At 49.6% G+C, this 24855-nt stretch overlaps 1 protein-coding gene across 1 annotated transcript in view; it reads left to right on the top strand.

Moving 5' to 3' along the window:
* The window catches only part of nbeab (neurobeachin b), a 203999-nt gene that overhangs the window by 143881 nt on the left and 35263 nt on the right, over window positions 1–24855 (top strand). Inside the window, exons 31-33 of the mRNA XM_035383683.1 lie at window positions 3504–3616; window positions 17219–17359; window positions 20647–20766. Of these exons, the coding sequence (XP_035239574.1) occupies window positions 3504–3616; window positions 17219–17359; window positions 20647–20766 (374 nt within the window). The remainder of the gene's footprint in view (window positions 1–3503; window positions 3617–17218; window positions 17360–20646; window positions 20767–24855) is intronic.

The raw sequence follows: 24855 nt of genomic DNA, 5'->3' as shown, positions 1-24855 counted from the left end.
CTCCCGGTGCCACCTCCGCCCCCCCCGCACCCCCCCGCCCCGCACCCCTCTGCCCCCCCCCACCCCCCGCCCCTCTCTGCTCTGTGTTATTAACCTGTTTAATTAAGCCCCTTGCTCTGCGCTGGCCCCTCGATTATTCACCTGGGACGTGTTCTCTGGGGAAAGTGGGGGGGGGGAGGGGGTGGGGGGTGAGGGGTGCGATTGTTTTGCCCCTGCCGCGGCTCTCCCAAAAACTCAAACGCACAATGGCGTTGTGTGTAAAGCAGAACACTCCGGGTTAAAACTGCAGCTCTTCCCCTGCATGCACAACAACAACCTCCCCAAAATCCAAGGAGAACCCCCCGAAATGTGCAGGTGTGAAGGGACACCAGAGATCAGACAGAAGGTGCCTGGGGGGCATATCTTTGTGGGAAAAGAGGGATTTGGTTGGGGAGGTGGGTGGGGATTGGGGGCTGCATTCGGATAATGTATCCATATGAGAACACATACGGATTCTGTTATGGGGTGACCTTTTTTACTGATGTGAAAGGTGTTGAGACAGAAGAGGTTTCCCCCTCCCCTGCCTAACCTGCCCCCCCCCCCCCCACCGCCCCCTGATCCTCATGCCTAAGACTCCGCTGCTTCCTTAGAGTCAAATCGTTGCGTGTCCCCGTCTGGCAGGGCTACAAGAACAGAGCTACGCACGCGCTCGTTCAGCCTGCCATGGTAGGAGCAGAATATAATATAACCGCATTCCAACCGCTCTCCCAGGAGCGGAATCAAGCCACGTTCCAACCGCTTGGCCTCCATCAGCACCCCCGTTACGTTTGGTAACGCAGCGCAGTTCGGCTGGGTAAATGTGCTTATTGAGAAGCACCCTTGTTATGTTTGGTAACAGCACAGTTTGGCTGGGTAAATGTGCTTATTTAAATGGGCTTTGTGGCTGTGTAATTTCCCATGACCGTTATCCCCGCGGTCAGCAGCCTCCCAGGTCTGTGGGAGGGGCCTGGCGGAAGGGGCAGAACACACCGTGTGAAATAACGACTTCCTCCCGTCTGAGTGAGGGATCTGAGTCCCCTCGGCTTTATTGAAAGCAGCCACTCGAATATTTTTTTCGCTAAAATAAAAGTTGTGTTGTCGGGGTGGAGGGAGGGGGCGGGGTTTGGGGGGGGGGGCAGTGGGGATTTGGAGGTTAAGCAGTGTTGGCAGTAAGGGTGCCGCACAGGGACAAACAGAGCGAGGTTTGTGCAAGAGGAGGCCGGCGCTGGGGTGGGGGGGAGAAACGCTTCGGGAAATGCCCGCTGCAGTGCGTCTCCCGTCTGAGTGATGGAAGGGCCTCCCCCCCCCCCAAAAAAAAAAGTATAAATAAAACACCTCAGCTGTGTCTCTCTGGTGAAGCACCCTCCGTCACGCCTTGTCTTTCACCTCTCCCAGGGTGAGTGACACGCCCCGCGCCCTCCCCTCACTCAGGGGCGGAGAGGTGGTAAAAAGCGCCCGCTGCCCCGCCCCTTTGGTCCCCGAGACCTCACAGCCGCCTGGTGGATTGTATTCAGTTCAATTCGATTCAATTTTATTTGTATCGCGCTTTTAACAAAGGAGCTTTGTCACAAAGCAGCTTTACAGAGAAACCGGCCCCCAAAGAGTGAGCCTAGGGCAACAGTGGCAAGGAAACACTCCCTGACTGATAACAGGAAGAAACCTTGAGCAGAGCCGGACTCAGAGGGGGAACCCATCTGCCGCGGGCAGGCACCGGTTTGTTATGGGGTGTGCAGTACTACAGTCCGCTACCTTACAGCAGCCTGGGGGAGTGTGCAGTACTAAAGTCTGCTACCTTACAGCAGCCTGGGGGAGTGTACAGTACTACAGTCCGCTACCTTACAGCAGCCTGGGGGAGTGTACAGTACTACAGTCCGCTACCTTACAGCAGCCTGGGGGAATGTACAGTACTACAGTCTGCTACCTTACAGCAGCCTGGTGGAGTGTACAGTACTACAGTCCGCTAGTCCGCTACCTTACAGCAGCCTGACTGAGTGTTCAGTACTACAGTCCGCTACCTTACAGCAGCCTGGTGGAGTGTACAGTACTACAGTCTGCTACCTTACAGCAGCCTGGGGGAGTGTACAGTACTACAGTCCGCTACCTTACAGCAGCCTGGGGGAGTGTACAGTACTACAGTCTGCTACCTTACAGCAGCCTGGGGGAGTGTACAGTACTACAGTCTGCTACCTTACAGCAGCCTGGGGGAGTGTACAGTACTACAGTCCGCTACCTTACAGCAGCCTGGGGGAGTGTACAGTACTACAGTCAGCTACCTTACAGCAGCCTGGGGGAGTGTACAGTACTACAGTCAGCTACCTTACAGCAGCCTGGGGGAGTGTACAGTACTACAGTCCCCTACCTTACAGCAGCCTGGGGGAGTGTACAGTACTACAGTCCGCTACCTTACAGCAGCCTGGGGGAGTGTACAGTACTACAGTCCACCTTCACTTAAAAAACCAAAGTCCTTATGATGGCTTAATACTGGTGAATGCTCACACAGTGTTTTTCTTTTCAAATTCATTCATACTGTCCTTCTGTGTGACATAGAACTATTTTAGTGTATGGTCATTGTTTGGTTTTGTTAATTAAGATTCTGCATCGTACATGGGGTTAGCTGAGTTTATTTATCTACACATATTTACGCGTCACACCCACTCCAGTGTAGATGCGCCCAGCTCTAACAGCAGTGAGCTGGCTTTTGTGGAGATGTGGTATTTGGAAGAGGCTCCCCGGTTTTGCGCCCCCAAGCCCCCCCCCCCTTGGTGGGCTGTATTTCCAGTGACAGATACTGCCATCTGAAAAGCATCTTCCCTCTCACAAAAAAGGGGAGGAAAAAGAAAAGAAAAAGAGAAACAAAAGGAATAAATCCAACATCTGGCATCTCTCAGCACAGCTGCATGTGGGCACCATCGCGCAGACCTACGCGAGTCACCATGGTTACCGGCACCGTGCCGGCCAATCGGGAGCCAGGCTCGGGCGGTGGCGGGGAGGGCGCGGAGCACGCTGTGTCACAAGGCGTGGCCCCCCGAGGAATTTAAGTCCCTTTAACGTGCCACACTCAGTAATTACATTTACCACCGCAGCCAAAAAAACTACGATACCCATGGACAAAAATACCGTTTCAACTACTGAACTCTTCATAACCCACACTTCTGGTGTGTGTGTGTTTTGTGTGTGTGTGATTGTATGCATGTGTGTATGTATGTGTGTGTATGTGTGTGCACATATAAAGCACTGTCATGGGCACATGTCTGAATTCTCACGTGTGTCTGGATCAGGTCCCAGTCAGGCTGCTTCCCAAGTCCTCGCGAGCCTGTGAAAACAGGAAGTACCTGTGAGAAGGAGCCTGGCGGAGAGGTCTTTGAAAGGGTGGACTGTTGTGCTCGGGGTCCCCACGGTAACCCAAACTCTCAGGCCTCCTCTCACAAACCCTCTGTCTCTCCCTCTCTCTCTCCCTCTCCCTCCCTCTCTCTCTCTCTCTGCAGGGAGGACCTATAACGATCTGAACCAGTACCCTGTCTTTCCCTGGGTCCTCACGAACTACGAGTCCGAGGAGCTGGACCTCACCCTCCCGGGGAACTTCAGAGACCTGTCAAAGGTACTCCTTCCCATCTGTCAGCGCCTGCACGGTCAGCGGGGGGGTGGCGGGGGGTTTGGGGGGGGGGCTGGCGATTTCCTTATTCAGCAGCAGACTGTAACGTAACACCGCATTCAAAGAGGAAGTAATGGAGACATCATGCGCGGTGCACTTCTGTCGAAAAAACCCGGGGCGAAAAAATTCGGCCCAGACCCCCAAACCGCTCGCTCGCTCGCGGCGTGTAGCGTTTAGTCACATGACCCCCTCGGCTCACCCCCCCCCCCCCCCCCCCGGCTTTAGTCTGCCGTCGCTTCTCTCAAAACTCCTCCGGCCCCGGGCTTCGGGACTGACCGCCGTGTCACGGCTCCGCCTTCGCCGCGACGGCTTCTCTGGAACGCACGGGCGGCCATTTTCTCGCCTGCTCCGCGTGCGTTCGTTGTTTCGGGCGGTTTTACGCGTTACGTTCGCCCCGCGTAGCTCTTTCCCTCTGAACAGCGTGAACATCGGCATGCGTCGCGTGTAAACGGAAAAGGACCGTGCCGCACATGGTGGGGCCGGGGCGTGCCTTCACACCGGTGCGGGACGACCCGATTCAAAGTCAAACAGCGCTCTCTTTTTTCTTTTTCTTTTTTTTTTTAAATCAATGGCCCTCGGCACGCGGACCTTAAAATGACCCATAATTCCTCCCGGTGTCTGTGTGTGAGTGTTAGTCAAATCGGAATTTTCTCTGCATTACCCCCCCTAATCCCCGTAATAGGCCGGAGGCACTGGGAGCGCACGGGGGAGGGGGTGGAGGGGGGGTAATAAATTCAGCAGCGCAGGAATCCCATGGCCATTAAAACGCGATGTTCCCCGGTGCCTAATGTAGGGGCGGAGCCTGCTGCCCCAGTCACGTCCCGGACTCAGCACTACCGCCGATACGCACCGGGACTCCTTCTATTTAAAGACACAATACGTAAAGAAAATATATATTTAAAAATTTGCTAATGAATTAGGAGGTACGCAGGTAATGCTGGGAGATTTTTGCTCAGTATGGTGACCCCGGCCTACCTCATCCCTCCGCTGTGTTCTGGCCCTTTTTTTCTCTCTCGCTCTCGCTCTCTCTCTCTCTCTCTTCATCTCTCTCTCTCCTCTGCGGCTCAGATTCACTGACCTGAAAGCAATCGCATTCCTGTCTGAGCCCTGTTTTTTTCTCTCTCTCTCACTGTCTCTCATGCTCTCTATCTCTTTGTCCATCTTTTTTCTCCTCTCTGCATCTCTCTATCTTCCTCTCTTCTCTCTCTCTCTCTCTCTCTTGGATTTTCTCTGTTCTCCTTTCGGGTCCCTGCCTGTCTCTTTCTATCTGGTTCGTTCTCTCCTTCTCTTTGTCTCTCTCTCTCTCTCTCCATCTGTCTCTCCACACCGGCCCCTTGCTCTGTGAAGCTGTCCCGTTTCACAAACAGATTTATCACTTTCCACTTTTGGCCCCGCTGAAACGCGAGCTCTTCATCCAGCTTCCTGATAGATGGGAAGAGTGACAGAGGAGAATTCCCCGATGGGATCAATATTTGAAAAGGAGAGAAATCGAAGGAAAAGCAACAAAATGACAGGAAGACGAACTCCGGTCTCTCTCTCAAAGTGCTGATCAGAGCCACGTGGAATCAGGAGTAAAGGCAGTCAAGCGGTTCATACGGCGAAGAGCTTCTGCTGTTCACACTCCGGAAATCGACTGAGGAGATGATGACTGAGAGAGAGATCACTGCGGGTGTGTGTGTGTCTGTGTGCATGTGTGTGTATGTGTGTGCATGTGTCTGTGTGCGTGTGTGTGTGTCTGCATGTGTCTATGTGCGTGTGTGTGTGTGTGTGTGTGTGTGAGTGTGTGTATGTGCGTGTGTGTGTGTGTTAGTATGAGTGTGTGTGTGTGTGTGTGTGTGTATGAGTGCGTGTATGTGTGTGTGTGTGTGTGTGTGTTAGTATGAGTGTGTGTGTGTGTGCTAGTATGAGTGTGTGTGTGTGTGTGTGCTAGTATGAGTGTGTGAGTGTGTGTATGTGTGTGTGTGTGTGTGTGTGAGTGTGTGTATGTGCGTGTGTGTGTGTTAGTATGAGTGTGTGTGTGTGTGTGCTAGTATGAGTGCGTGTATGTGTGTGTGTGTGTGTGTTAGTATGAGTGTGTGTGTGTGTGTGAGTGTGTGTGTGTTAGTATGAGTGTGTGTGTGTGTGTGTGTGAGTGTGTGTGTGTGTGTTAGTATGAGTGTGTGTGAGTGTGTGAGTGTATGAGTGCGTGTATGTGTGTGTGTGTGTGTGTGTGTTAGTATGAGTGTGTGTATGTGTGTGTGTGTGTGTGTGAGTGTGTGTGTGTTAGTATGAGTGTGTGTGAGTGTGTGAGTGTATGAGTGCGTGTATGTGTGTGTGTGTGTTAGTATGAGTGTGTGTGTGTGTGTGTGCGTGTGTGTGTGTGTTAGTATGAGTGTGTTAGTATGAGTGTGTGTGTGTGTGTGTGTGAGTGTGTGTGTGTGTTAGTATGAGTGTGTGTGTGTGTGTGTGTGTGTGTTAGTATGAGTGAGTGTGTGTGTGTGTGTGTGTGTGTGTGTGTGTGAGTATGTTGAGTGTGTGTGTGTGTGAGTGTGTGTGTGTGTGTGTGTGTGCATGAGTGTGAGTGTGTGTGTGTGTGAGTGTGTGTGTGTGTGCGTGAGTGTGTGTGTATGTGCATGTGTGTGTGTTAGTATGAGTGTGTGTGTGTGTGTGTGTGTGTGTGTGTGTGTGTTAGTATGAGTGTGTGTGTGTGTGTGTGTGTGTGTGTTAGTATGAGTGTGTGAGTGTGTGTGTATGTGCGTGTGTGTGTGCTAGTATGAGTGTGTGTGTGTGTGTGAGTGTGTGTGTGTTAGTATGAGTGTGTGTGTGTGTGTGTTAGTATGAGTGTGTGTGTGAGTGTGTGTGTGTGAGTGTGAGACAGTCAGACTCCCTGCCTGTAGGGCTGAGCGGGCCCTGCTAGCCCGCTGTGCTCATTCACCACATGCCCCTGACAGCCGGACTGGCACTTCCTCTGAAGCTGGCCGCTGTGCGCCTCCGGTCTGCCGTTGGCTGTGGGCTGTGCCCCCTGCTGTGGGTGGAGGAGACGGGCGGGGGTGGGCGGGGGTGGGCAGGGGTGGGCAGGGGTGAGGTGGTCGGGGGGTTGTTCCTCTCTGTCCTCAGTTTCCTGCAACAAGAGAAGAAAGATCTATCTATCTAAGACTGTTCCTTTATTCCTAATACTAATAACTCACAAGGAGGAACACTACAGTGGAAAACCCAAGCATTCAGTCAGTAAGTCTGTCGTCAGTCAGTCAGTCAGTCAGTCTGTCAATTAATCACTTCGTTTTATTTTCATGTAATGCTCTTCACACTTGGGTGTCCCAGGTACAAAATGCAGTACAGTGCTGATCAGTCAGTTACAAAAAAAGTTAAATTGAAGACGGGTGTTTTTGGTTTGCTTTCAGAAGTAGCCGTTATTTCAGCATTTCTGGTCTCAGATGAGAGGTGAGCGGCATAGCCAGGATCTGAAGGATCTCAGTCCAGCTGTTCTGAGGTGGTACAGCCTGGGCACCAGTAGGCTAACCCTCGCATTGTTGCGCCTGTGTCATGTGAAGCATGTCTGATTCTGGGGTGTATTGCTGTGTAAGCTGTCATGCTTCCAGCAGTTGGGTAATCACACACACGCAGACACACACTCGCACACAATCTCTCTCTCTCTCTCACACACACACACACACACACATTCAGACATGCGCACATGAACACACACACAGACACACACAATCTCTCTCTCTCATACACACACACACACACACACACACTGTCTCTATCTCTCTCTCTCTCTCTCTCTCTCTCTCTCTCTCACACACACACACACACACACACACACACACACACTCACACTCTCTCTCTCACACACACACACACACACTCTGGCTCTTTGTTCCCCGCTGTCTGTGCGCAGGACTGCAGGTGGATGGAGGTGAGGGGTTGGTCCTCTGGCCCTGTAGAGACAGTTATGTATTGTAATGTATTCCGCTGACATCCTCCCAGGCTGTTTACAGTGCCCAGCCGCAGTCATTAGCATGAGTTCACAAGCCCCCGTCTCCTGACAGTTGTCCTTGGAACCCCCCAGGGCTGTGATTCTGAAAGTTCAAAGCTAGCAGAGCGGGGTGGGGGGGTGGGAGTGGAGGTGGAGGGGGGGGAGGAGGAGGGGGGGGGGTGGTTTGGGTTGGGTGCTCTGCCCCCTGTGCCCCTGTACTGGCAGGCTGCTCTTTTGTTCCGTTATGTACTGTACCACACATTTCAGTGTGTGCGTGTGTGTGTGTGTGTGAGTGCGTGTGTTTGCGTGTATGTGAGTGTGCGTGTGTGTGCGCATGTGTGCATGCAGGCATGTATTTGTGTGTGTGTGTGCTCTAGTCTGTGTGTGTCTGTGTGCGTGTTCGTGTGTGTGTGTGTATGTGTTTATATGTCATACATATATAGATGAGCTTGCTTTCATTGACTCTGAGTGTTTGCTTCTGTATGTTTGTGTTTGTGTATCAGTTAATCTGCATTTTCATGCTTTTCATGGAATGAGTGTCAGAGAGGTGTGTGTACGTGCGTGCGTGCATGCGTGTGTGTGCATGCGTGTGTGTGTACTTGCGTGCGTGCGTGTGTGTATGTGCATGTGTGCATGCGTCTGTGCGTGCGTGTGTGTGTGCGCTTGCCTGTGCGTGTGTGTGTGCTTGCGTGTGCGTGTGTGTGTGTGTGTGCTTGCGTGTGCGTGTGTGTGTGTGCTTGCGTGTGCGTGTGTGTGTGTGCTTGCGTGTGCGTGTGTGTGTGTGTGTGTGCTTGCGTGTGCGTGTGTGTGTGTGCTTGCGTGTGCGTGTGTGTGTGTGTGTGCTTGCGTGTGCGTGTGTGTGTGCGTGTGTGTGTGTGTGCTTGCGTGTGCGTGTGTGTGTGTGCATGCGTGCATGTGTGTGTGTGTGTGTGCATGTCTGCATGCGTCCGTGCGTGCGTGTGTGTGTGCATGCATGCGTGCGTGTGTGTGTGTGTGTGCTTGCATGTGCGTGTGTGTGTGTGTGTGCTTGTGTGTGCGTGTGTGTGTGTGCTTGCGTGTGCGTGTGTGTGTGTGTGTGTGTGTACTTGCGTGTGTGTGTGTGTGTGCATGCGTGCGTGTGTGTGTGTGCTTGCGTGTGCGTGTGTGTGTGTGCTTGCGTGTGTGTGTGTGTGTGTGTGCTTGCGTGTGTGTGTGTGTGTGTGTGTTGCGTGTGCGTGTGTGTGTGCTTGCGTGTGCGTGTGTGTGTGTGTGTGCTTGCGTGTGCGTGTGTGTGTGTGCTTGCGTGTGTGTGTGTGTGTGTGTGCGTGCGTGTGTGTGTGCTTGCGTGTGCGTGTGTGTGTGTGCTTGCGTGTGTGTGTGTGTGTGTGCTTGCGTGTGCGTGTGTGTGTGTGCTTGCGTGTGCGTGTGTGTGTGTATGTGCATGTGTGCATGCGTCCGTGCGTGCGTGTGTGTGCGCTTGCGTGTGTGTGTGTGTGCTTGCGTGTGCGTGTGTGTGTGTGTGTGCTTGCGTGTGCGTGTGTGTGTGTGTGTGTGTGTGTGTGTGTGTGTGCTTGCGTGTGTGTGTGTGTGTGTGCTTGCGTGTGCGTGTGTGTGTGTATGTGCTTGCGTGTGCGTGTGTGTGTGTGTGTGTGTGTGCTTGCGTGCGTGTGTGTGTGCTTGCGTGTGAGTTATTCAGCAGTCTCTCGCAGAAAGGTGCGGTGGAGCTCTCATTCTGCAGACTCTCCCATGCTCACACAGGCCCCGCGTGAGTTCCCCAGGCCAGTGGAGCTGTGGAATACCATTAGGCTGCGTGAGCAGGTCAGGTGACCGCTGAGCAGGAAGCAGCTGCCAATCAGAGCCGCCGCAGGAATTGCCTGCAGGTCCCTTGTCATCATCGCCATTATCTGAAGTCACTGGACTGTGTGGCAGATATGAGTCTTAATGCCGTACCTTCGCACGCCTACGCACCTGCAGAATCCTGTCCGACCGAGCCCTCCGTACGGCGGGATGAGCAACCGCCAAAAAACTGGAGCCGTCACCGCCAGGGGGGAAACAGCGCGTTATTGGGTGACAGGGGCCCTTCCCACGTCAACCCTCTGTCTCATTAGACGTGTTTGTACTTTTTTAAAGATTATTTCCCCTTCACTTCATTGGCAACTGGCTTGTCAGGAGGAAAAACAAGAAGAAGAAGAAGACGAAGACGAGAAGAGAGAGGAAGATGTCTCCACGGCAGCTTTTTAATTGGCGAACGTGTAAATGAACGCAGCACGTTAGCACGTTAGCGCTCGCTCCGTTCTGGGCACGCCCAGTTGTAACCCCGCCTGCTGTGTTTTCAGGACTGTGTTTACCTCAGCGATATTTTGTGAGTCTTCGACTGGAACTAATGCGCGTTCTCTGTCTAAACATCTCCGGTGGAGGTAAACAGACAGCAGGCAGGAAGAAGTATGCAGTAGCAATTATCAGAACCTGGCAAACAAACTGCACTGTACCAATGCTGTGATGCTGTGGTACAAAAGGAAGATGCAAATTCTTACTGCAGTGGTTTCTTTAAAAATCCATTTGTGGTGCTTGTGAATCCTTACAAATGACTGCCCTAGGTGTAGCATAGGACCAAGGTTCTGTTACTTCTTTTTTGTTATTGTTGGTAGCCAGGAATAACAAACAGCAGTAAACAGAAAATGAAGGGAAGGGAAAACATCTTGTCAGTTTCATTTTTAACACGGCCATACCTTGAGATTTTCTTGCGTAAAAACTAAAAAAAAAACAAAAAAAACGTACAGTCGCAGTTTGTTTCAGATGAGACGAACGCGAGATGCTGATTCTCCTCCTCTCCGCCTCGCTCCTTTTTAATATGGCCGCCTCTCGTCCTCCCCGCTGTCACACGCGGTACACGCTCGCGTCCACGGAGGACCGCGCACTTCAGAGAGATGCACCCTGGGTAACGCAGACAGGGACCGGCTGCTAAAAACGAGCTCTCGTTTCTGTGCCGTTCTGAAAGCTGTGTCTCCCCCCCCCCCCCCCCCCCCCTCTCGGCGAGGCTGGTCGGGAGCGCGGGAGCTTTTGTTTCGGCTCGAGAGCGTTGTCGCGTTGGATCGAAGCGGCGCTCAGCTCGTCTCCTCCCCCCCCCCCCCCGACGAGGCGGGCGAACGCAGGCATGACCCCTTTCCTGACGGCGCTTCGCCGTGATGTCATTTCCTCAGAAAAAAAAAAAAATGCGGCGTGCTCGTTTCAGAGAGAGGCAGCGCTGATATCACAAAACGAGAAGAACGAAAAAAAAAAGCCATTTTCCTTTCTCCCCCACCCCTCCCACATACACACACACACACACACACACACAAGCGTGTGTTTGCGGTGCATTTGTTATTCTAACCGAGCGTTTCTGAGAGAAATAAATAAATAAATTGATCAGCAACGCTGTCCGGGCCGGAGCGCTTGCCCTAATTATTCATGATGGGAGTGATTTGTCTTCGGTGGAAGGCTGACGCGAGGGCGATTCAGACGGGCGGGCCCTGTCCGCGCTCGTTTCGTTTTGTTTTGTTTGCCGGGCTGCGCTTTTAAAGGGGGGGGGTGGGGGGTGGGGGGGGGGGGGTCAGGTGTAATTCTGCCAGCTCCAGCTCCCGTGCCGGTGAACTCCGGAGTGTCCGGATCGGTTATTACGGCAGATTGGTTGTTACGGTCCGTCCCGGATCGAGGCGGGGGGAACGAGGGCGCCGCTAATGAAACGAAACCGGAGGCGAAGTCCGGGGGATGCCAGCGCTGGCCGCGGCTCATCAGCCCTCCTCAGCCGCGGCTCCGCGGCGCTAATGGCTAGCGTCGGAGGCTCTTTGTGGGTACTTAAGTGCAAAAACACCACTGGGCCCTGTTAATTTCGCTGCTAACGAGCTAATTGGGAATGCTATAATTCCCTTCGCGTCTCTGTTGTTAAGAGGAGCGTTTGATAAGTTGCGTGATATGTCGGTGGTGAGAGAAGGGAATTTTATTTTATTTTATTTTGGCAATGGTGAGAATTTTCAACCCTTTTACGCTTCTGTCTCCTCATGGTCTTCCATTCTGATCAGGGGAGGGCTCTGAAATACTCTCTGAACCCCCCCCTCTGAAGGGATTTCGTGGGGGAAGGATGTGAGGGATGCCAGATCGGCGGGGTGTTCCCGGCTGAATGTAAACAGGTCTGACAGAGGCTACTGGAGGATTCCGCTCACGGTCGCCTTCCCATGAGCCTTTGCGGTCCCGAGGGCCGGGCCTTTCACCTTATTTTTTGATATTTGTGCATTTTCCGTCTTGTTCTCCATTGGAAATGGAGCAACATGTCTTGTTTTTGTGGTTTCCCCTTCTGAAATCTCTCCCCACTGGGGTTCCCCCCCACCCCCACCCCCCACCCCCCTTGGTTAAAAAGTATAATTCTGTGAAACCTGCTGTCAGTAAATATGGGACATCATTGTCATCTGTACAGAAGCAATAACTGCAAAAGAAAGCTGCCTTGTCCTCTTATTATTACATTTTTGTTATTGTTCTTTACTCGTCTCAGCAAGCTGATCTGCCGTGCCTCACCCTTATATATATATAACTCTGTGTTATGTTGTTTTCACGCACCTTTTGGCTTCACGTCTCCTCTTCCCGGTGAAAAAACATGGATGATTTCATTCACAGTTAATGTCAGTTAAAGTCTGATTAGCTGGTGCTCAGAAGCGTCTCTTTGCCGTGTCTGGTAAACTGTTTCTGCCGGAGAGAGAAACATGAGGAACGGGAGAGCACCAATCAGGACTGCCGTTTGCAGTCTGGAGTAATGCTCAGTGGGCTGTGGTTTGTGTCTTATCGTTTGTCCGTTGTGTGATTATGGATATCGATTTGTGTAATATGAGGGCTAGAGGACGTGAGCCTTGTCTTTGTCCCTGCTGGCCAACTGGTCCTCTTTTGTTTTGCCCTTCGTTCAGGATGCTGAATACCTGAGTTATTTGCAAAATGCAATGATCACCTGAGCTGAGTTTTCCGTTACTTAGCCGGAAAGACCCGCGTGAACTGAGCCTGGCTCTGTTCCACCCGCAGAATTTTTATTTTAATTTATTTTTTTAACGGTTTTTGAGAATTTCTTGTGGCCTACAGCCAGGGCAAAACCTGTGCTTCACACGACAGCCTATTATTATTATCTCCCTCTCTCCATCTGCGGAGAAATGCAGAGGGCTCTTGACTATTCCCTAGCCCTTCAGCTCTCAGTCTGCTGAGTCTGTTCAGGGAGACTCGTGGAGGCTCTGCAAGCTCAGGCCTGAGACCCTGCAGCTTCCTAAGCACTGGAGTAAAGGGGAGAGCAGGGTGGGGTTGTGGGGTGAGGTGGGAGGTGTTGGGGGGTGGATTTTATTTCAGGCCTTCATCTGCAAAAAGACAGCAGTTTTTAATTTGGCGGCATTAACCTCACTGAAAGCGTTCCCATTTTTCAGACCGAGGGCCTCCTGGAAGGCCCTGTGACCGTAGCGGTCATGACCGTAGCGGTCGGCGTGTCGTATGGAAAAAGGGGCTCGGAGCTGCCTGTAATAATGCAATAACACGGTTATTTTAACTTCTCCGATAATCTCTAATTATGGAGAGACGTCGGTCTCTGTGTGGCTGCTATGGCCGCGACATGTGTGTGTGTGTGTGCGTGTGTGCGTGTGTGCCTGCGTCTGTGTGTTTTGTATGTGTGTATGTGTGTATGTGTGTGTGTGTATGTGTGTATGTGTGTGTGTGTGTGTGAGTGTGTGTGTTTTGTGTGTGTGTGTGTGCTTGTGTGTGTGTTTTGTGTGTGTGTGTGAGTGAGTGTGTGTGTTTTGTGTGTGTGTGTGTGTGTGTGTGAGAGATTTCCCATGGCTCTATTGGTGGCATGCTAGACACGGCCATCTTGCGGTCACGTTTGGGCTCATCGCATCAGCAGAACATTCTCTGGCTGCTGTCGATTACATCATTCTTCCGCCCCCCCCCCTCCTCCCCGCCCACACCCCCACTACACACCGCACCCGTGACTTCATCTGCTCTGAGTATATTAATATTGACTGCCGATGCACCTCCAAGGCTTACTTATTGGATTGGGTGATTGAAAAGATGGGGGAGGGCAATCTATCCGCTACTAAATGTGTTTTTAAAGAAGCAATTACAATGACTTAAACAACAGCTGAAAGTGCAGCGGCCACCGGGGGGTGAGGGCCCGGCCGGAGGGCCCGGCTCTCTAATGTATTTAATTGAAAATGAGAGGAAGGAGAAAGGGGTTCACAAATCAATGGTCCAATACGGCCGGCCGCAAAAGGCCAGAACACTCAAGGCGCACGATTCCAACAGCAGAGTCATTTCTGCGCAAACTGCCTCAGTTTCTCCCCTTCGTTTACTTCCTTCCTTTCTTTTTTTTTTTTTAAACCAATTTTTACTTCCCTGTTTTATTTCACTTTCCCAGTTAAGAGTGCCCGATTTGTGGAGCCCAGTCTCATTGCTGCAGACTCCTCTATCAATTTTGGCAGGCAGAAAAATAGGACGGCCTTTTTTTTCCAAAGGGCTTTAGCCGCTGTTTGTTAGCAGTCTGCAAGCTAGGGTAACGCTAGGGTGAGTGTGGAAACCGCTATGGCACCAGTTCCCACATGACCCCGGTAACCTATCGGGCTAAATCGCGATTTTGGTGCCTATTTTTACGTGCCACAAGCCTTCATTAGCTAATGTTACACTCGCTGTGTCAACTCAGGTGCCGTTAGCTAGCTGGGTGACGTTAAACGCAGTCAAAATGCCAAAAACAAAACGGCATGCAGGCGTGCTAGCCTGTCTAGTTAAATATGCATGTGAATGCATCGGTCTGACCTGTGGCCTGTGGTGTGTGACGTCCCTGAGCAGCAATGCCGCCAGTCAGGCTCTCCGCTCTGGAGCTGTTAGCCACAGTCGCTAATGGCTTGGACAGGATTGAATACCAGACCGCAGATAACATAGATAAGAACACAGTGGCCGGGATTCAATGAACATCTGTCCTTATCTTTGGGCCTAATGGGCAAAAGCGAGGTTTGTTTTTCAAGCAGTTTGTGAAGAAACTTCACCTATAAGTCAAAATTAAGGACAGATTTTGTTTGAATACAGGCCGTTGTCTGGAAGATATTTGAAATGCTGTGTGTTTCCACTTGCCATTTGCAGTATATCTTGCTATCGCAAGACGTGTAGCTGCGGTGTAGCGTAACAGTTAGGGGCCTGGGCTTGTAACTCTGAAGTTGCGAGTTGTAATTTTCCTTGAGCGAGGTACTTAGCCTAAACTGCTTCAATAAATATGCATCTGTGTAAATGGATTGTATGTAAAGAATGTAAGTTGTGTAAGTCGCTCTGGAAGTACATCTGATATATGGCTAAACTGTAAACGTGAAATGTAAATGGTCTTAACCATTCATCTTTCGGACAGAGCACTCATGGATTTTATGTCTTCTATGCGTGATTAGTATAGAATACCAGAATGTTCCGCAGTCTGTAAGAGTTGACTGTGGCATGGTCTAGACTGGATGTGGGGTGAGAACCTGTATCTCTGCTGAAAGTGTGTGCGGTGTGTGTGGTGTGTGTGTGTGCTTGTGCGTGTGTGTGTGTTTATGTGTGTGTGTGTGTGTGTGTGTGTGTGTGTGTGTGTCTGTGTTTATCTGTGTGTGTGTGCGTGTGCTTGTGCGTGTGTGTGTGTCTGTGTGTGTCTGTGTGTGTCTGTGTGTGTATATGTGTGTTTATCTGTGCATGTGCGTGTGTTTATGTGTGCGTGTGTGTGTGTGTGTGTGTGTGTGTGTGTGCGTGTATGTGTGTGTGCATGTGTGTTTATCTGTGCATGTGAGTGTGTGTGTGTGTGTGTGTGTGTGTGTGCGTGCCCGTGTGTGTGTGTGTATGTGGTAGTGTCATGCTAAAGGCAAACGCATGCTCTTTACTGGTGGTACAGTGTACCGTACAGAAGCCTCATGTAGGGCTTTAGTGTGGATGGAGGCCGGGGCGCGTTTGACGCTGTGTTTGGGACGCGGGCGCGCCCGGGTGTGTACCGGGTCAGGCGGGGTTAATCCTGGAGGATTACCCTCGACATTCTAAAGGAGCCGTCCCGTCACGCCGTCCGCCCCCCTGTCCCCCCCCCACCCCGCACCCTCCCCACCCCCCCCCACCCCCGCACCCTCCCCGTTCGCCCCCATAAACACGGCAGTAAGGCACGCTGCTGCAGCGCTAAAAGTTTTTTAGGGGTGCGGTGAAAATAACGGGGCCTGACAGACAAATCCCAGAGCGAAGCCCGGAGTCTGCGTCGGCCGCTCGACGCTGCACTTATTAATGGCGGTCTGCTCTCAGTGGCGGATCTGCGGAGTCTCAGCGTCAAACGCTGACAGTGATTACACGGGACGCAGTTTACACCAGCCGCACCGTGCACCACCCCTCCCCTACCCAGCGTTTGGGGTTCTGCAGACCCCAGACCACAGAGAGGCTGCTGCTGCAGGCCTGTGCGTGTGCGGGTTCTCTTGTCTGATGGACATGCGTTGCCGTAGCGCAGTGGGAAATGCACTAGAACCCCCCCGTATTTAAACGTAGGGGATGCACCTGTGCCCTTTTTTTTTCTAAGCAGTTTTCCGATGCTTTGATTGAACGAACCCCCTCTATTGCCACCGCAAGTGTTGTTTTCTTTACCATTAACACATGAACAATATTTGATATAGCATGTATTCGTTTCTAATGTTTCAGTGATGGACACATTCAGTTTGATCACAGATGCAGTATACTCATATCTTTTTAGCTAATTAAAATGCATGAATAGAACTCGAAATTAATTCAAAAGGTCAATAAGCTGAATAGCAACAAAGAAGACTCAGTAAAAGGGTATTTTAGCCAAACATTCATTTAATTCCTAAGTTTTAATGAGCTATTTCCTGGATTTTTTGGAAAATGATACATCAGGAGACATTTTGTCTTTAATTTTTTACCTTTACATTAATTTTTTTGAATTAGTGAGAAATACCTACTTATTAAGAATAAAAATAACTGCATCGTAGTGACATGCAAAAAGAACATTAATAAAGGCCACTGTTCTTTTGAAGTTCTGGACTTCCACACATTTCAGGTCTGGGTTCTGTTTTTAGCTGTGACCTGCCGCATCATGACAATGCTCCTTCAAGTAATCCCATAATTAACTATGTTTTTAGAAGTGTATTATAATTTCCCTAAAATCCCCCCATAAGTTTTTTTTTTTCTTTAAAGTAATATCTGTATTTGTGCCATGGTCTGTTTGATGAGTCTTTCTGTGTAAAGCAAGGTCTGGTTACAACTGTAGTGAGTTATTCTGAGAAATAAACTGTTAAAATTAGCAAACATGATTGCCATATTCTTTACGCAATTACGCAAGTGCTGGACCCCAGTGAATGGTGCTGTGCGATTGACCCCAGAGAATCGGGCCATAGCAACTAAATCTGTTTGTGTGGTGTTTGGCTTGCAGAAGTAAGTCGTATGAAATCAGGACGGAGCGTTGAAGCGAGTGTGACACCTGGACATTTTCCAGTGCCGATTTTAAGAAAGCGTTTGAACTTTTTTCCAGGTCCATTAGAGGAAAACGGCATCACTCCGTTTCTTAACCCTTTGTTTTTGTGTTGTTTTTTTTGTCCCCCCCCCGTCAGCCAATCGGAGCCCTGAACCCCAAGCGCGCCGTGTTCTACGCGGAACGCTACGAGACGTGGGAGGAGGACCAGACGCCCCCGTGCCACTACAACTCCCACTACTCCACCTCCGCCTCCACCCTGCGATGGCTGGTCAGAATAGTGAGTACCGTCCCAAACCGTGTCCCCAGCTGCCGTCCTGAACCCTGAACCCTGAACCCTGAACCCTGCTCCCAGTCCATCCTGAACCCTGAACCCTGAACCCTGCTCCCAGTCCTTCCTGAACCCTGAACCCTGAACCCTGAACCCTGCTCCGAGTTCGTCCTGAACCCTGAACCCTGCTCCCAGTCCATCCTGGTACTATAGTACTCCATTCTAAACCTTAAACTCATCCATCCATCCATTATCTATACCCGCTTATCCTGGGCAGGGTCGTGGAGGGTGCTGGACCCTATCCCGGCGTGCTTTGGGCAAGACCTTAAACTCAGTACGCCCCAAATAGTCATCTTAAACCCAAGTCTAACCCAAGCTTAAACCCAACTCTAAACTGGTCCTGCTGGTACCATGGCTTGCCCCATCCTAAACCCTAAACTCAAGTGTCCACTCCCCCAACATGTACTCTTAAACTCTGAACAGGAACTGTTGGAACCAGGGGTACCCCAACACAAAAGCGTAAACTTATAGGGTAACAGATCTTATAGGGTTCACTGTAAACATAATTCCCTTACAATCTTATTAATTATATTAACCCTATAAGTGATCTCTGTTTAAGATTATAATGGATTAAGATTACAGTGACTCCTATAAGGGGCCCCCTATAACTCTTATAATCCTAAACCATCTACAGTCTTGAAGTGATCCCTTATAGGGTTCACTGTAGTCTATAACCCACTATAATCTTAAACAGTAACCTTTGTACTGGTCACTATAATCTTAATCTTAAACTCACTATAATCTTAAAAAGTAACTCTTTATAGTGATCAATATAATCTTAAACCCTATTTCAAACTCTGAACCCTATCCTTTGTTGGCTTCTATAAACGGCTGGTCCAGCCACGTCCCCAAAAAAATACCCAGCCAACAATCTGGAGTCATAAGCAGGTTATTAAAAAGAGAAAATAGTTATAATTATAAAAAAAACAGCCATAAAATATGAATCTGTCATCTGTCCCTGGCCTTTACATCATTTGCATCCACATGAAATGACAGATTTCAGAGTGTTCCAAGATAAGGTTGTAAGGTTCACGACGTGTGGAAATACGAAGTGGAATTGCACCAGACAGATTTCAACAACGCATTTTATGCCAGCAGGAAAGAAATAGCGCCACACTGAACACACACTACCGCTATGCAGACTAGCTGGAGCTAGCTGTGAAACGGAGTGCTTATGGATTTTATTCTCCAGCATGTGCCACACTGCAGGATTCGTACAATAACGCGAACGCGGTTGTACAGAAAATAGGATTAGCCGAACGTCTCGATGTTCAATTGGCAAAAAGTTGGCCACCAGGGAGTCTCCCTGGGAACGTTTTCGCTGGCCAGTATTCTGAGGTGCGCTGGCTGGATGGAGAGTTTTGAGTAACGCGTGGCAGACGCGCTTGCGACAGGTTTATGTGCGCTGTGCGTTTCAGACAGCGAGGAGACGCACGGCTCTGTCCTCGCCGCTCCTTAGCTCCGCCCTCGTCGCTGCGGCAACGGAGACCGCTGGGTGTGTCGTGGACGCGCGGGCCGCGAGCGTAGGCGCGGTCTCCACCCCCCCCCCCCCCCCCAAAGGGCCGTCTCCAAAAACCAGCCCAAGACTCATTTGAGATGGGCTGCAGGATCTCCCTCGTTAATTTGTAAAAATTCCGGCTAAATATTTTAATTGCTGATTTCTGTACCCTCCCCAATTAAGAGTGGACTCTGATGGAAGGACGGTTGGAGGGGGGGGGGCCGGGGGGGGGATCTTCTGACAGCTTTCACGCTGGGCCTCTTCTCTCCATCTCGGCTGATCTGATGTCTCCATCCCCTCTGCACCGTGGTGCTTTCCCCCGGACTGACAACACCAAATTTAAGCCAATTAAAAAAAGGCGCTGTGCAGATAGCAGCCCAGGAGACGGGTGATGAATTCGGCCCTGGGGCGTGAGTCTGTAAAATGAGCCGAATTTTCGCACACTCTCCGTCTCACGCACACACACACGCACACACACACCCCCTCATGTGCACACGGACCGGCCAGACACAAGCGCTGAGTTTGAAGCCTGTCCCAGTTATTTTTTTTTGTTTTGGTTTTTTTTTTTCTTTTTTTTTTTTTGCCTGACATTTTCTGTTCCTGAAAATGCCGGTAAGCGAGCGCTCAGCATGAGGGCGAACGTTGCTGCCGTCTTTTTTTACTTATTTTTGTTCAGCTGTAGTGCGGATCTCTCGCGCGTTTCCCTCTTTTTCTCTCTCTCTCTTTTAAACAAACGGGGGAGAGGCGTGCGTTCTGGTTTGTTGCTGTATTGCGCTCCTGTTCTGAGCAGACGCGGCTTGCGTCGTGAGCGTGGAGCATGCTCACTGAGCCCCAGGACCCCTGCAGTAAGACGGCGCGTCACGTTAGCGCCAAGCTGTCATACCCGCTCTCCCAGAATGCCCTGCTGCACGGCCCTGTGATGCTGAAATCTCATTGGCCGCAGAGATGGGATGGGTCTGTGCAGAGATGGGATGGGTCTGTGCAGAGATGGGATGGGTCTGATAGGGGAGTTCTGCCTGAGCATCCCATCATCCAGAAAAAAGGGTGAATTTTCACCAGGCGATGGAGAAGAGAGACATTAAATATTTTCAACAACTTACGCACCAATCAGGGTCCAGTATTGATTGTAATGCAGAACATTACTTGTACTTGGTCACCCCTCTCACACACATACACATGCACACGCACACATGCCCACGCACACGCACATACACACATACGCGCACACGCACACACACACACACACATCCACACACACACACACACACACACACACACACACAAACACGTGCACACACACACACACACACACACACACACACACACACACACGTGCACATGCACACACACACACACACGCACACACACACACACACACGCACACACACACACATGCACACACACACACGTGCCCACACACACGCACACCCACACACACACACACACACACACGTACACACGCTCGCTTTTCTCCTTGCAGCTGTAATCATTAGCTCTGTTCCGGTATTCATATTTCAGGTTTGAGTCCACTGATATGCGCTGTGCACCTCCTGACCCTGTGATTTCATGCTAGAGCGCCCTTCTCAGACGACACGGCGGTTACGGTGTTATGATTACAGCGCGGGGTCACCTCGCGGGGCCCGGCCCGTGTCTGGATGACCAGAAGGGTGCGAGGCCTTTTCGGACACGCGCGCGGGACAGGCGCACTGAGACGCCTGTGTTGCTTCCTCCTCCTCAGGAACCCTTCACCACGTTCTTCCTCAACACCAACGACAACAAGTTCGACCACGCCGACCGCACCTTCTCTGCCATCGCCCGGTCCTGGAGGAACTGCCAGCGCGACACCTCCGACGTCAAGGTGAGACCTGCTCAGCCAACATCTTCAAATATTTATTTCATTTTTTATTATTATTTTTTTTTTACTTTGTGCAGCTGCCTGAAATAACCTGCTGTGTTGGAATGTAAGCCTGGGCATGCTTGCGGTCCTCAGTGTTTACCCTAAAGACGGATACTAATTAATGACATGTTTGTTACCCACACAGTGGCATTAGTGGGCGGGGGATGGGGGGTAGAAGCTAGGCTAGGTCCAGAACCCGTGAAAAGAAAGACATCTATTGTGCTGAAGCAGTATTTCCCATAAGCATTCTGCTCAGAGGCGGGATATACATCTTTTATATCCCAATGACAAAAAAAAGAAATGTCTTTTAAAAAAATAAATAAAGATTTATACAAAACTGACAGAAAGATTTTTTTTCTCCTCTGTGCAGATGCGAAGCTGCGGAGAGAGAAACAGAGAGAGAGAGAGAGAGGAGAGAGAGGGGGAGAAAAAGAGAGAGGGGTGGGGGAGAGGAGAGAGAACGAGAGAGGGGGGAGAGAGAGAGAAACAGAGAGAGAGAAAGAGGGGAGAGAGTGCGAGAGAGAGCGAGAGAGTGCAAGAGAGAGAGCGCAAGAGAGAGAAACAGAGAGAGAGAGAGGAGAGAGGGAGAGAAAAAGAGAGATGGGTGGGGGAGAGGAGAGAGAGAGAGTGGGAGAGAGAGAGAGAGTGGGAGAGAGAGAAACAGAGCGAGAGAGAGAGATACTTCTGTAGCCGAGCCCTGCTGATTCTCCTGCGTCTGGCTGTCTCTGTAACACGCAGCAGGAATAGGCACTGACCTCAAAGTGTCATATTTTTCTAGCACACCCAGCATTGGGTTAGTGTTGCCTTGGGCAATTAATAAAGCATTAATGACAAAAGCTATTTAAAATGTAGTCTGTTATGTACAGACAGGGCTTTTAGTTGCCAGAAAGCAGCTAACAATGAATTTTAAGCTGAGTTTCAATGTGCGGACTGCAAGCCAGCAGCCTAATATTCTAATACCACCCTGTTAACAAATACAGTCTACTTTAAACCACTTGTATGTCTGCCTGGATCTGTTTTTACACAGATTAAACTGGCACTGATAGGCTTTAGGTTAGGCTAAGGACTCCACTGCGCCGTTCTGCGTTGAAGCTGGAGGTATTTTTCATAATGTATAAGCACCAGGATTTCCGTAGTGGGGGTTGTGTGCGATGTTTTTAGTCTCAGTGCGTATGGTGTAAGACTCGGTGCTTGTGTTCGCAGACAGCTTGGCTGGCCTGTGGCTTAAATGGGGGAAAGGTCCACTTCCACTCTACAATATGTAGGAGCTGTTTTTTCTGCTTCCATTTCACCATGCACATGCACACACACACACACAAACACACACGCACTCATGCACACACACATGCTGAAACGCACACACACACACGCTAACACACACTCACACAAGCCCACACTGTTTCAAGCACACTACCAAACACATACACCCACGAAAACAGATGCCTTTTCTCGCTATATAACACACTTTGTTACACACATGCTCAGGCACACATGCACACGATTGCAGGCGTACTCACACACACAGACGCATAAACACATGCACACTCATATGTATACATATAGAAACACACTGACACACACACACACACACACACACACTCACATGCTCATACACAAACACACATACACACACACACGCACACACACACACACACACACATGCTCATACACAAACACACATACACACACACACGCACACACACACACACACACACACACACTCTCACACACACACACACCGGACTCACACATACACACACACCCACACCTGCACTCACACACACACACACACACACAAACACACATACACACACACACTCTCACACACATACACACACCCACACCTGCACTCACACACACTCACACACACACACACACACACACACACACACACACAAACACACTCTCACACACACACACATACACACATACACACGCACACACACACACATACACACACACCCACACCTGCACTCACACACACTCACATACACACACACACACTCACACACACATGCACACACACACACACACACACACATACACACACACACGCACACACACACACACATGCACACACACACCAGACTCACACACACACACACACACACACACACCCCGGGCCCAGCCTGTGATCAGGCTTTAGCCTCCCTCTCTGGAGTTAAGATGTGCGCCTCCCCAGCAGGCTGACTGGGCCGTCAGGACTCAGATTAAAAGGCAGCTTGTTTTAGCAGGGTCACCTCTTTATTAACCCAGGCCTGCCTCTGCAGTAATGAGTACAAGCTGGGAGAGGAAGCTCTGTTAGCAGAGCCCACCTCTCAAAAGAGCAAGTCAATCTGAAACGACCTCAGACCAGCCTCCCTCCCTCTCTCTCTCTCCCTCCCTCTCTCAAAATTCAAATTCAAATTCAAATTGCTTTATTGGCAGGAAATACATAGGTACATATTGCCAAAGCATCATAAATCATTTCAAAATACATATTTACAGTGGAATACTAATAATGAACATTCTATTAAAATAAATAAAAAATAAAAAATAAAATAAAAAAATAATATATATTATTATTATTATTATTATTATTATTATTATTATTATTATTATTATTATTATTATTATTAATAATAAAATAAAATAAAATAAATAAATAGATAATTATAATTATGTACAATGGTCACTCAGTGTCCCTCAGGTTATGGCATGCTGAGACATATTGAGCCGCAATTGGGGCTGTTGGTCCTTGTCCTAATAGGACTGCACACTTTTCGTTCTTTGATAAAGAATGGAAGTTATGTATAATTTCTGAAAATTTTTGGTAATATATTTTTCTAATATTTGTATATTTTGTACAATTTAGGAGGAAGTGCATCTCTGTCTCAACCTCTCCTGTCTTACAGTGACCACATATTCGTTTTTCTTTTGGTAACCATGAATTTCTGTGTCTGCCTTTTTCAATTTCAAGGGTGTGGTCACTGAGTCTGTATTTGGTCAGGATCCGTCTCTGCTTTGTATCTCTGACAGAGAAGAGATACTCTGCTGGAGTATAATCTTTTTTCAGGGTTCGATAGCAATTTAGTCGACTTTGTGTTTTGGTTTCTTTATCCCAATGTTCCAAATACAAATTTTTTGTTTGTTGCATAATTTGGGTTATTCTTATTTGCGGCTGGTAAGCAGTGCTGGTCTGAGCGTGATGCAGGTTAGTTTGGGTTATAGAATTAGTAAGCTTCAGTACCAGCTGACTGAGGGGACTCTTTTCTGGGTTCAGTTCTTGGGATTTTAGCGCTTTAAATTGTAGCGTGTTATTGGGACTTGATTTGAGATGTATCCAGAATTTTAGAGCTCTTTTTTGTATATTTATTACCAATGGGAATCGGCCTAATTCTGCCCTACATGCGTTGTTAGGTGTTTTCCTTTGTATTTGCAAGATATTTCTGCAGAATTCAGTATGTAGGGATTCAATTGGATTCTTGTCCCATGCAGTGTAGTCTTGCTGACTGAGTGGACCCCAGACCTCACTTCCATAAAGCGCAATAGGCTGAATTACACTGTCAAATAATTTGGACCAGATTCTAATTGGGATATTTAGTTTGAAAAGTTGTCTTTTTATTGCATATGTTGCTCTTCGAGCTTTTTCTTTTAATGCATTTACTGCCATGCGGAAACTTCCTGATGCAGTGATAGTCAGACCAAGGTAGGTATAATTCATAGTGTGCTCTAGGGCGGTGTTACCTAGAGTTAATTTGTATCTGTTTTCCTGACATCTGGGCTTCTTTTGAAAAATCATGATTTTTGTCTTTTTAAAATTTACTGCCTGGGCCCAGTTCTGGCAGTATTGCTGAAGAAGATCTAGGTGTTGCTGTAACCCTTTTTCTGTGGGTGACAGCAGGACCAGATCATCTGCATAAAGCAAACATTTGATTTCTTTGTCACACAGTGTGAGACCAGGAGCTGCAGACTGTTCCAACAACACCGCTAACTCATTAATGTATATATTGAACAATGCTGGACTGAGGTTACAGCCCTGTCTCACACCACGTCCTTGCGTGAAGAACT

Source organism: Anguilla anguilla, chromosome 12 (genome assembly GCF_013347855.1).
Source record: "Anguilla anguilla isolate fAngAng1 chromosome 12, fAngAng1.pri, whole genome shotgun sequence".
Classification (NCBI taxonomy): Eukaryota; Metazoa; Chordata; class Actinopteri; order Anguilliformes; family Anguillidae; genus Anguilla; species Anguilla anguilla.
This window is presented reverse-complemented; position numbering and strand designations above follow the sequence as displayed.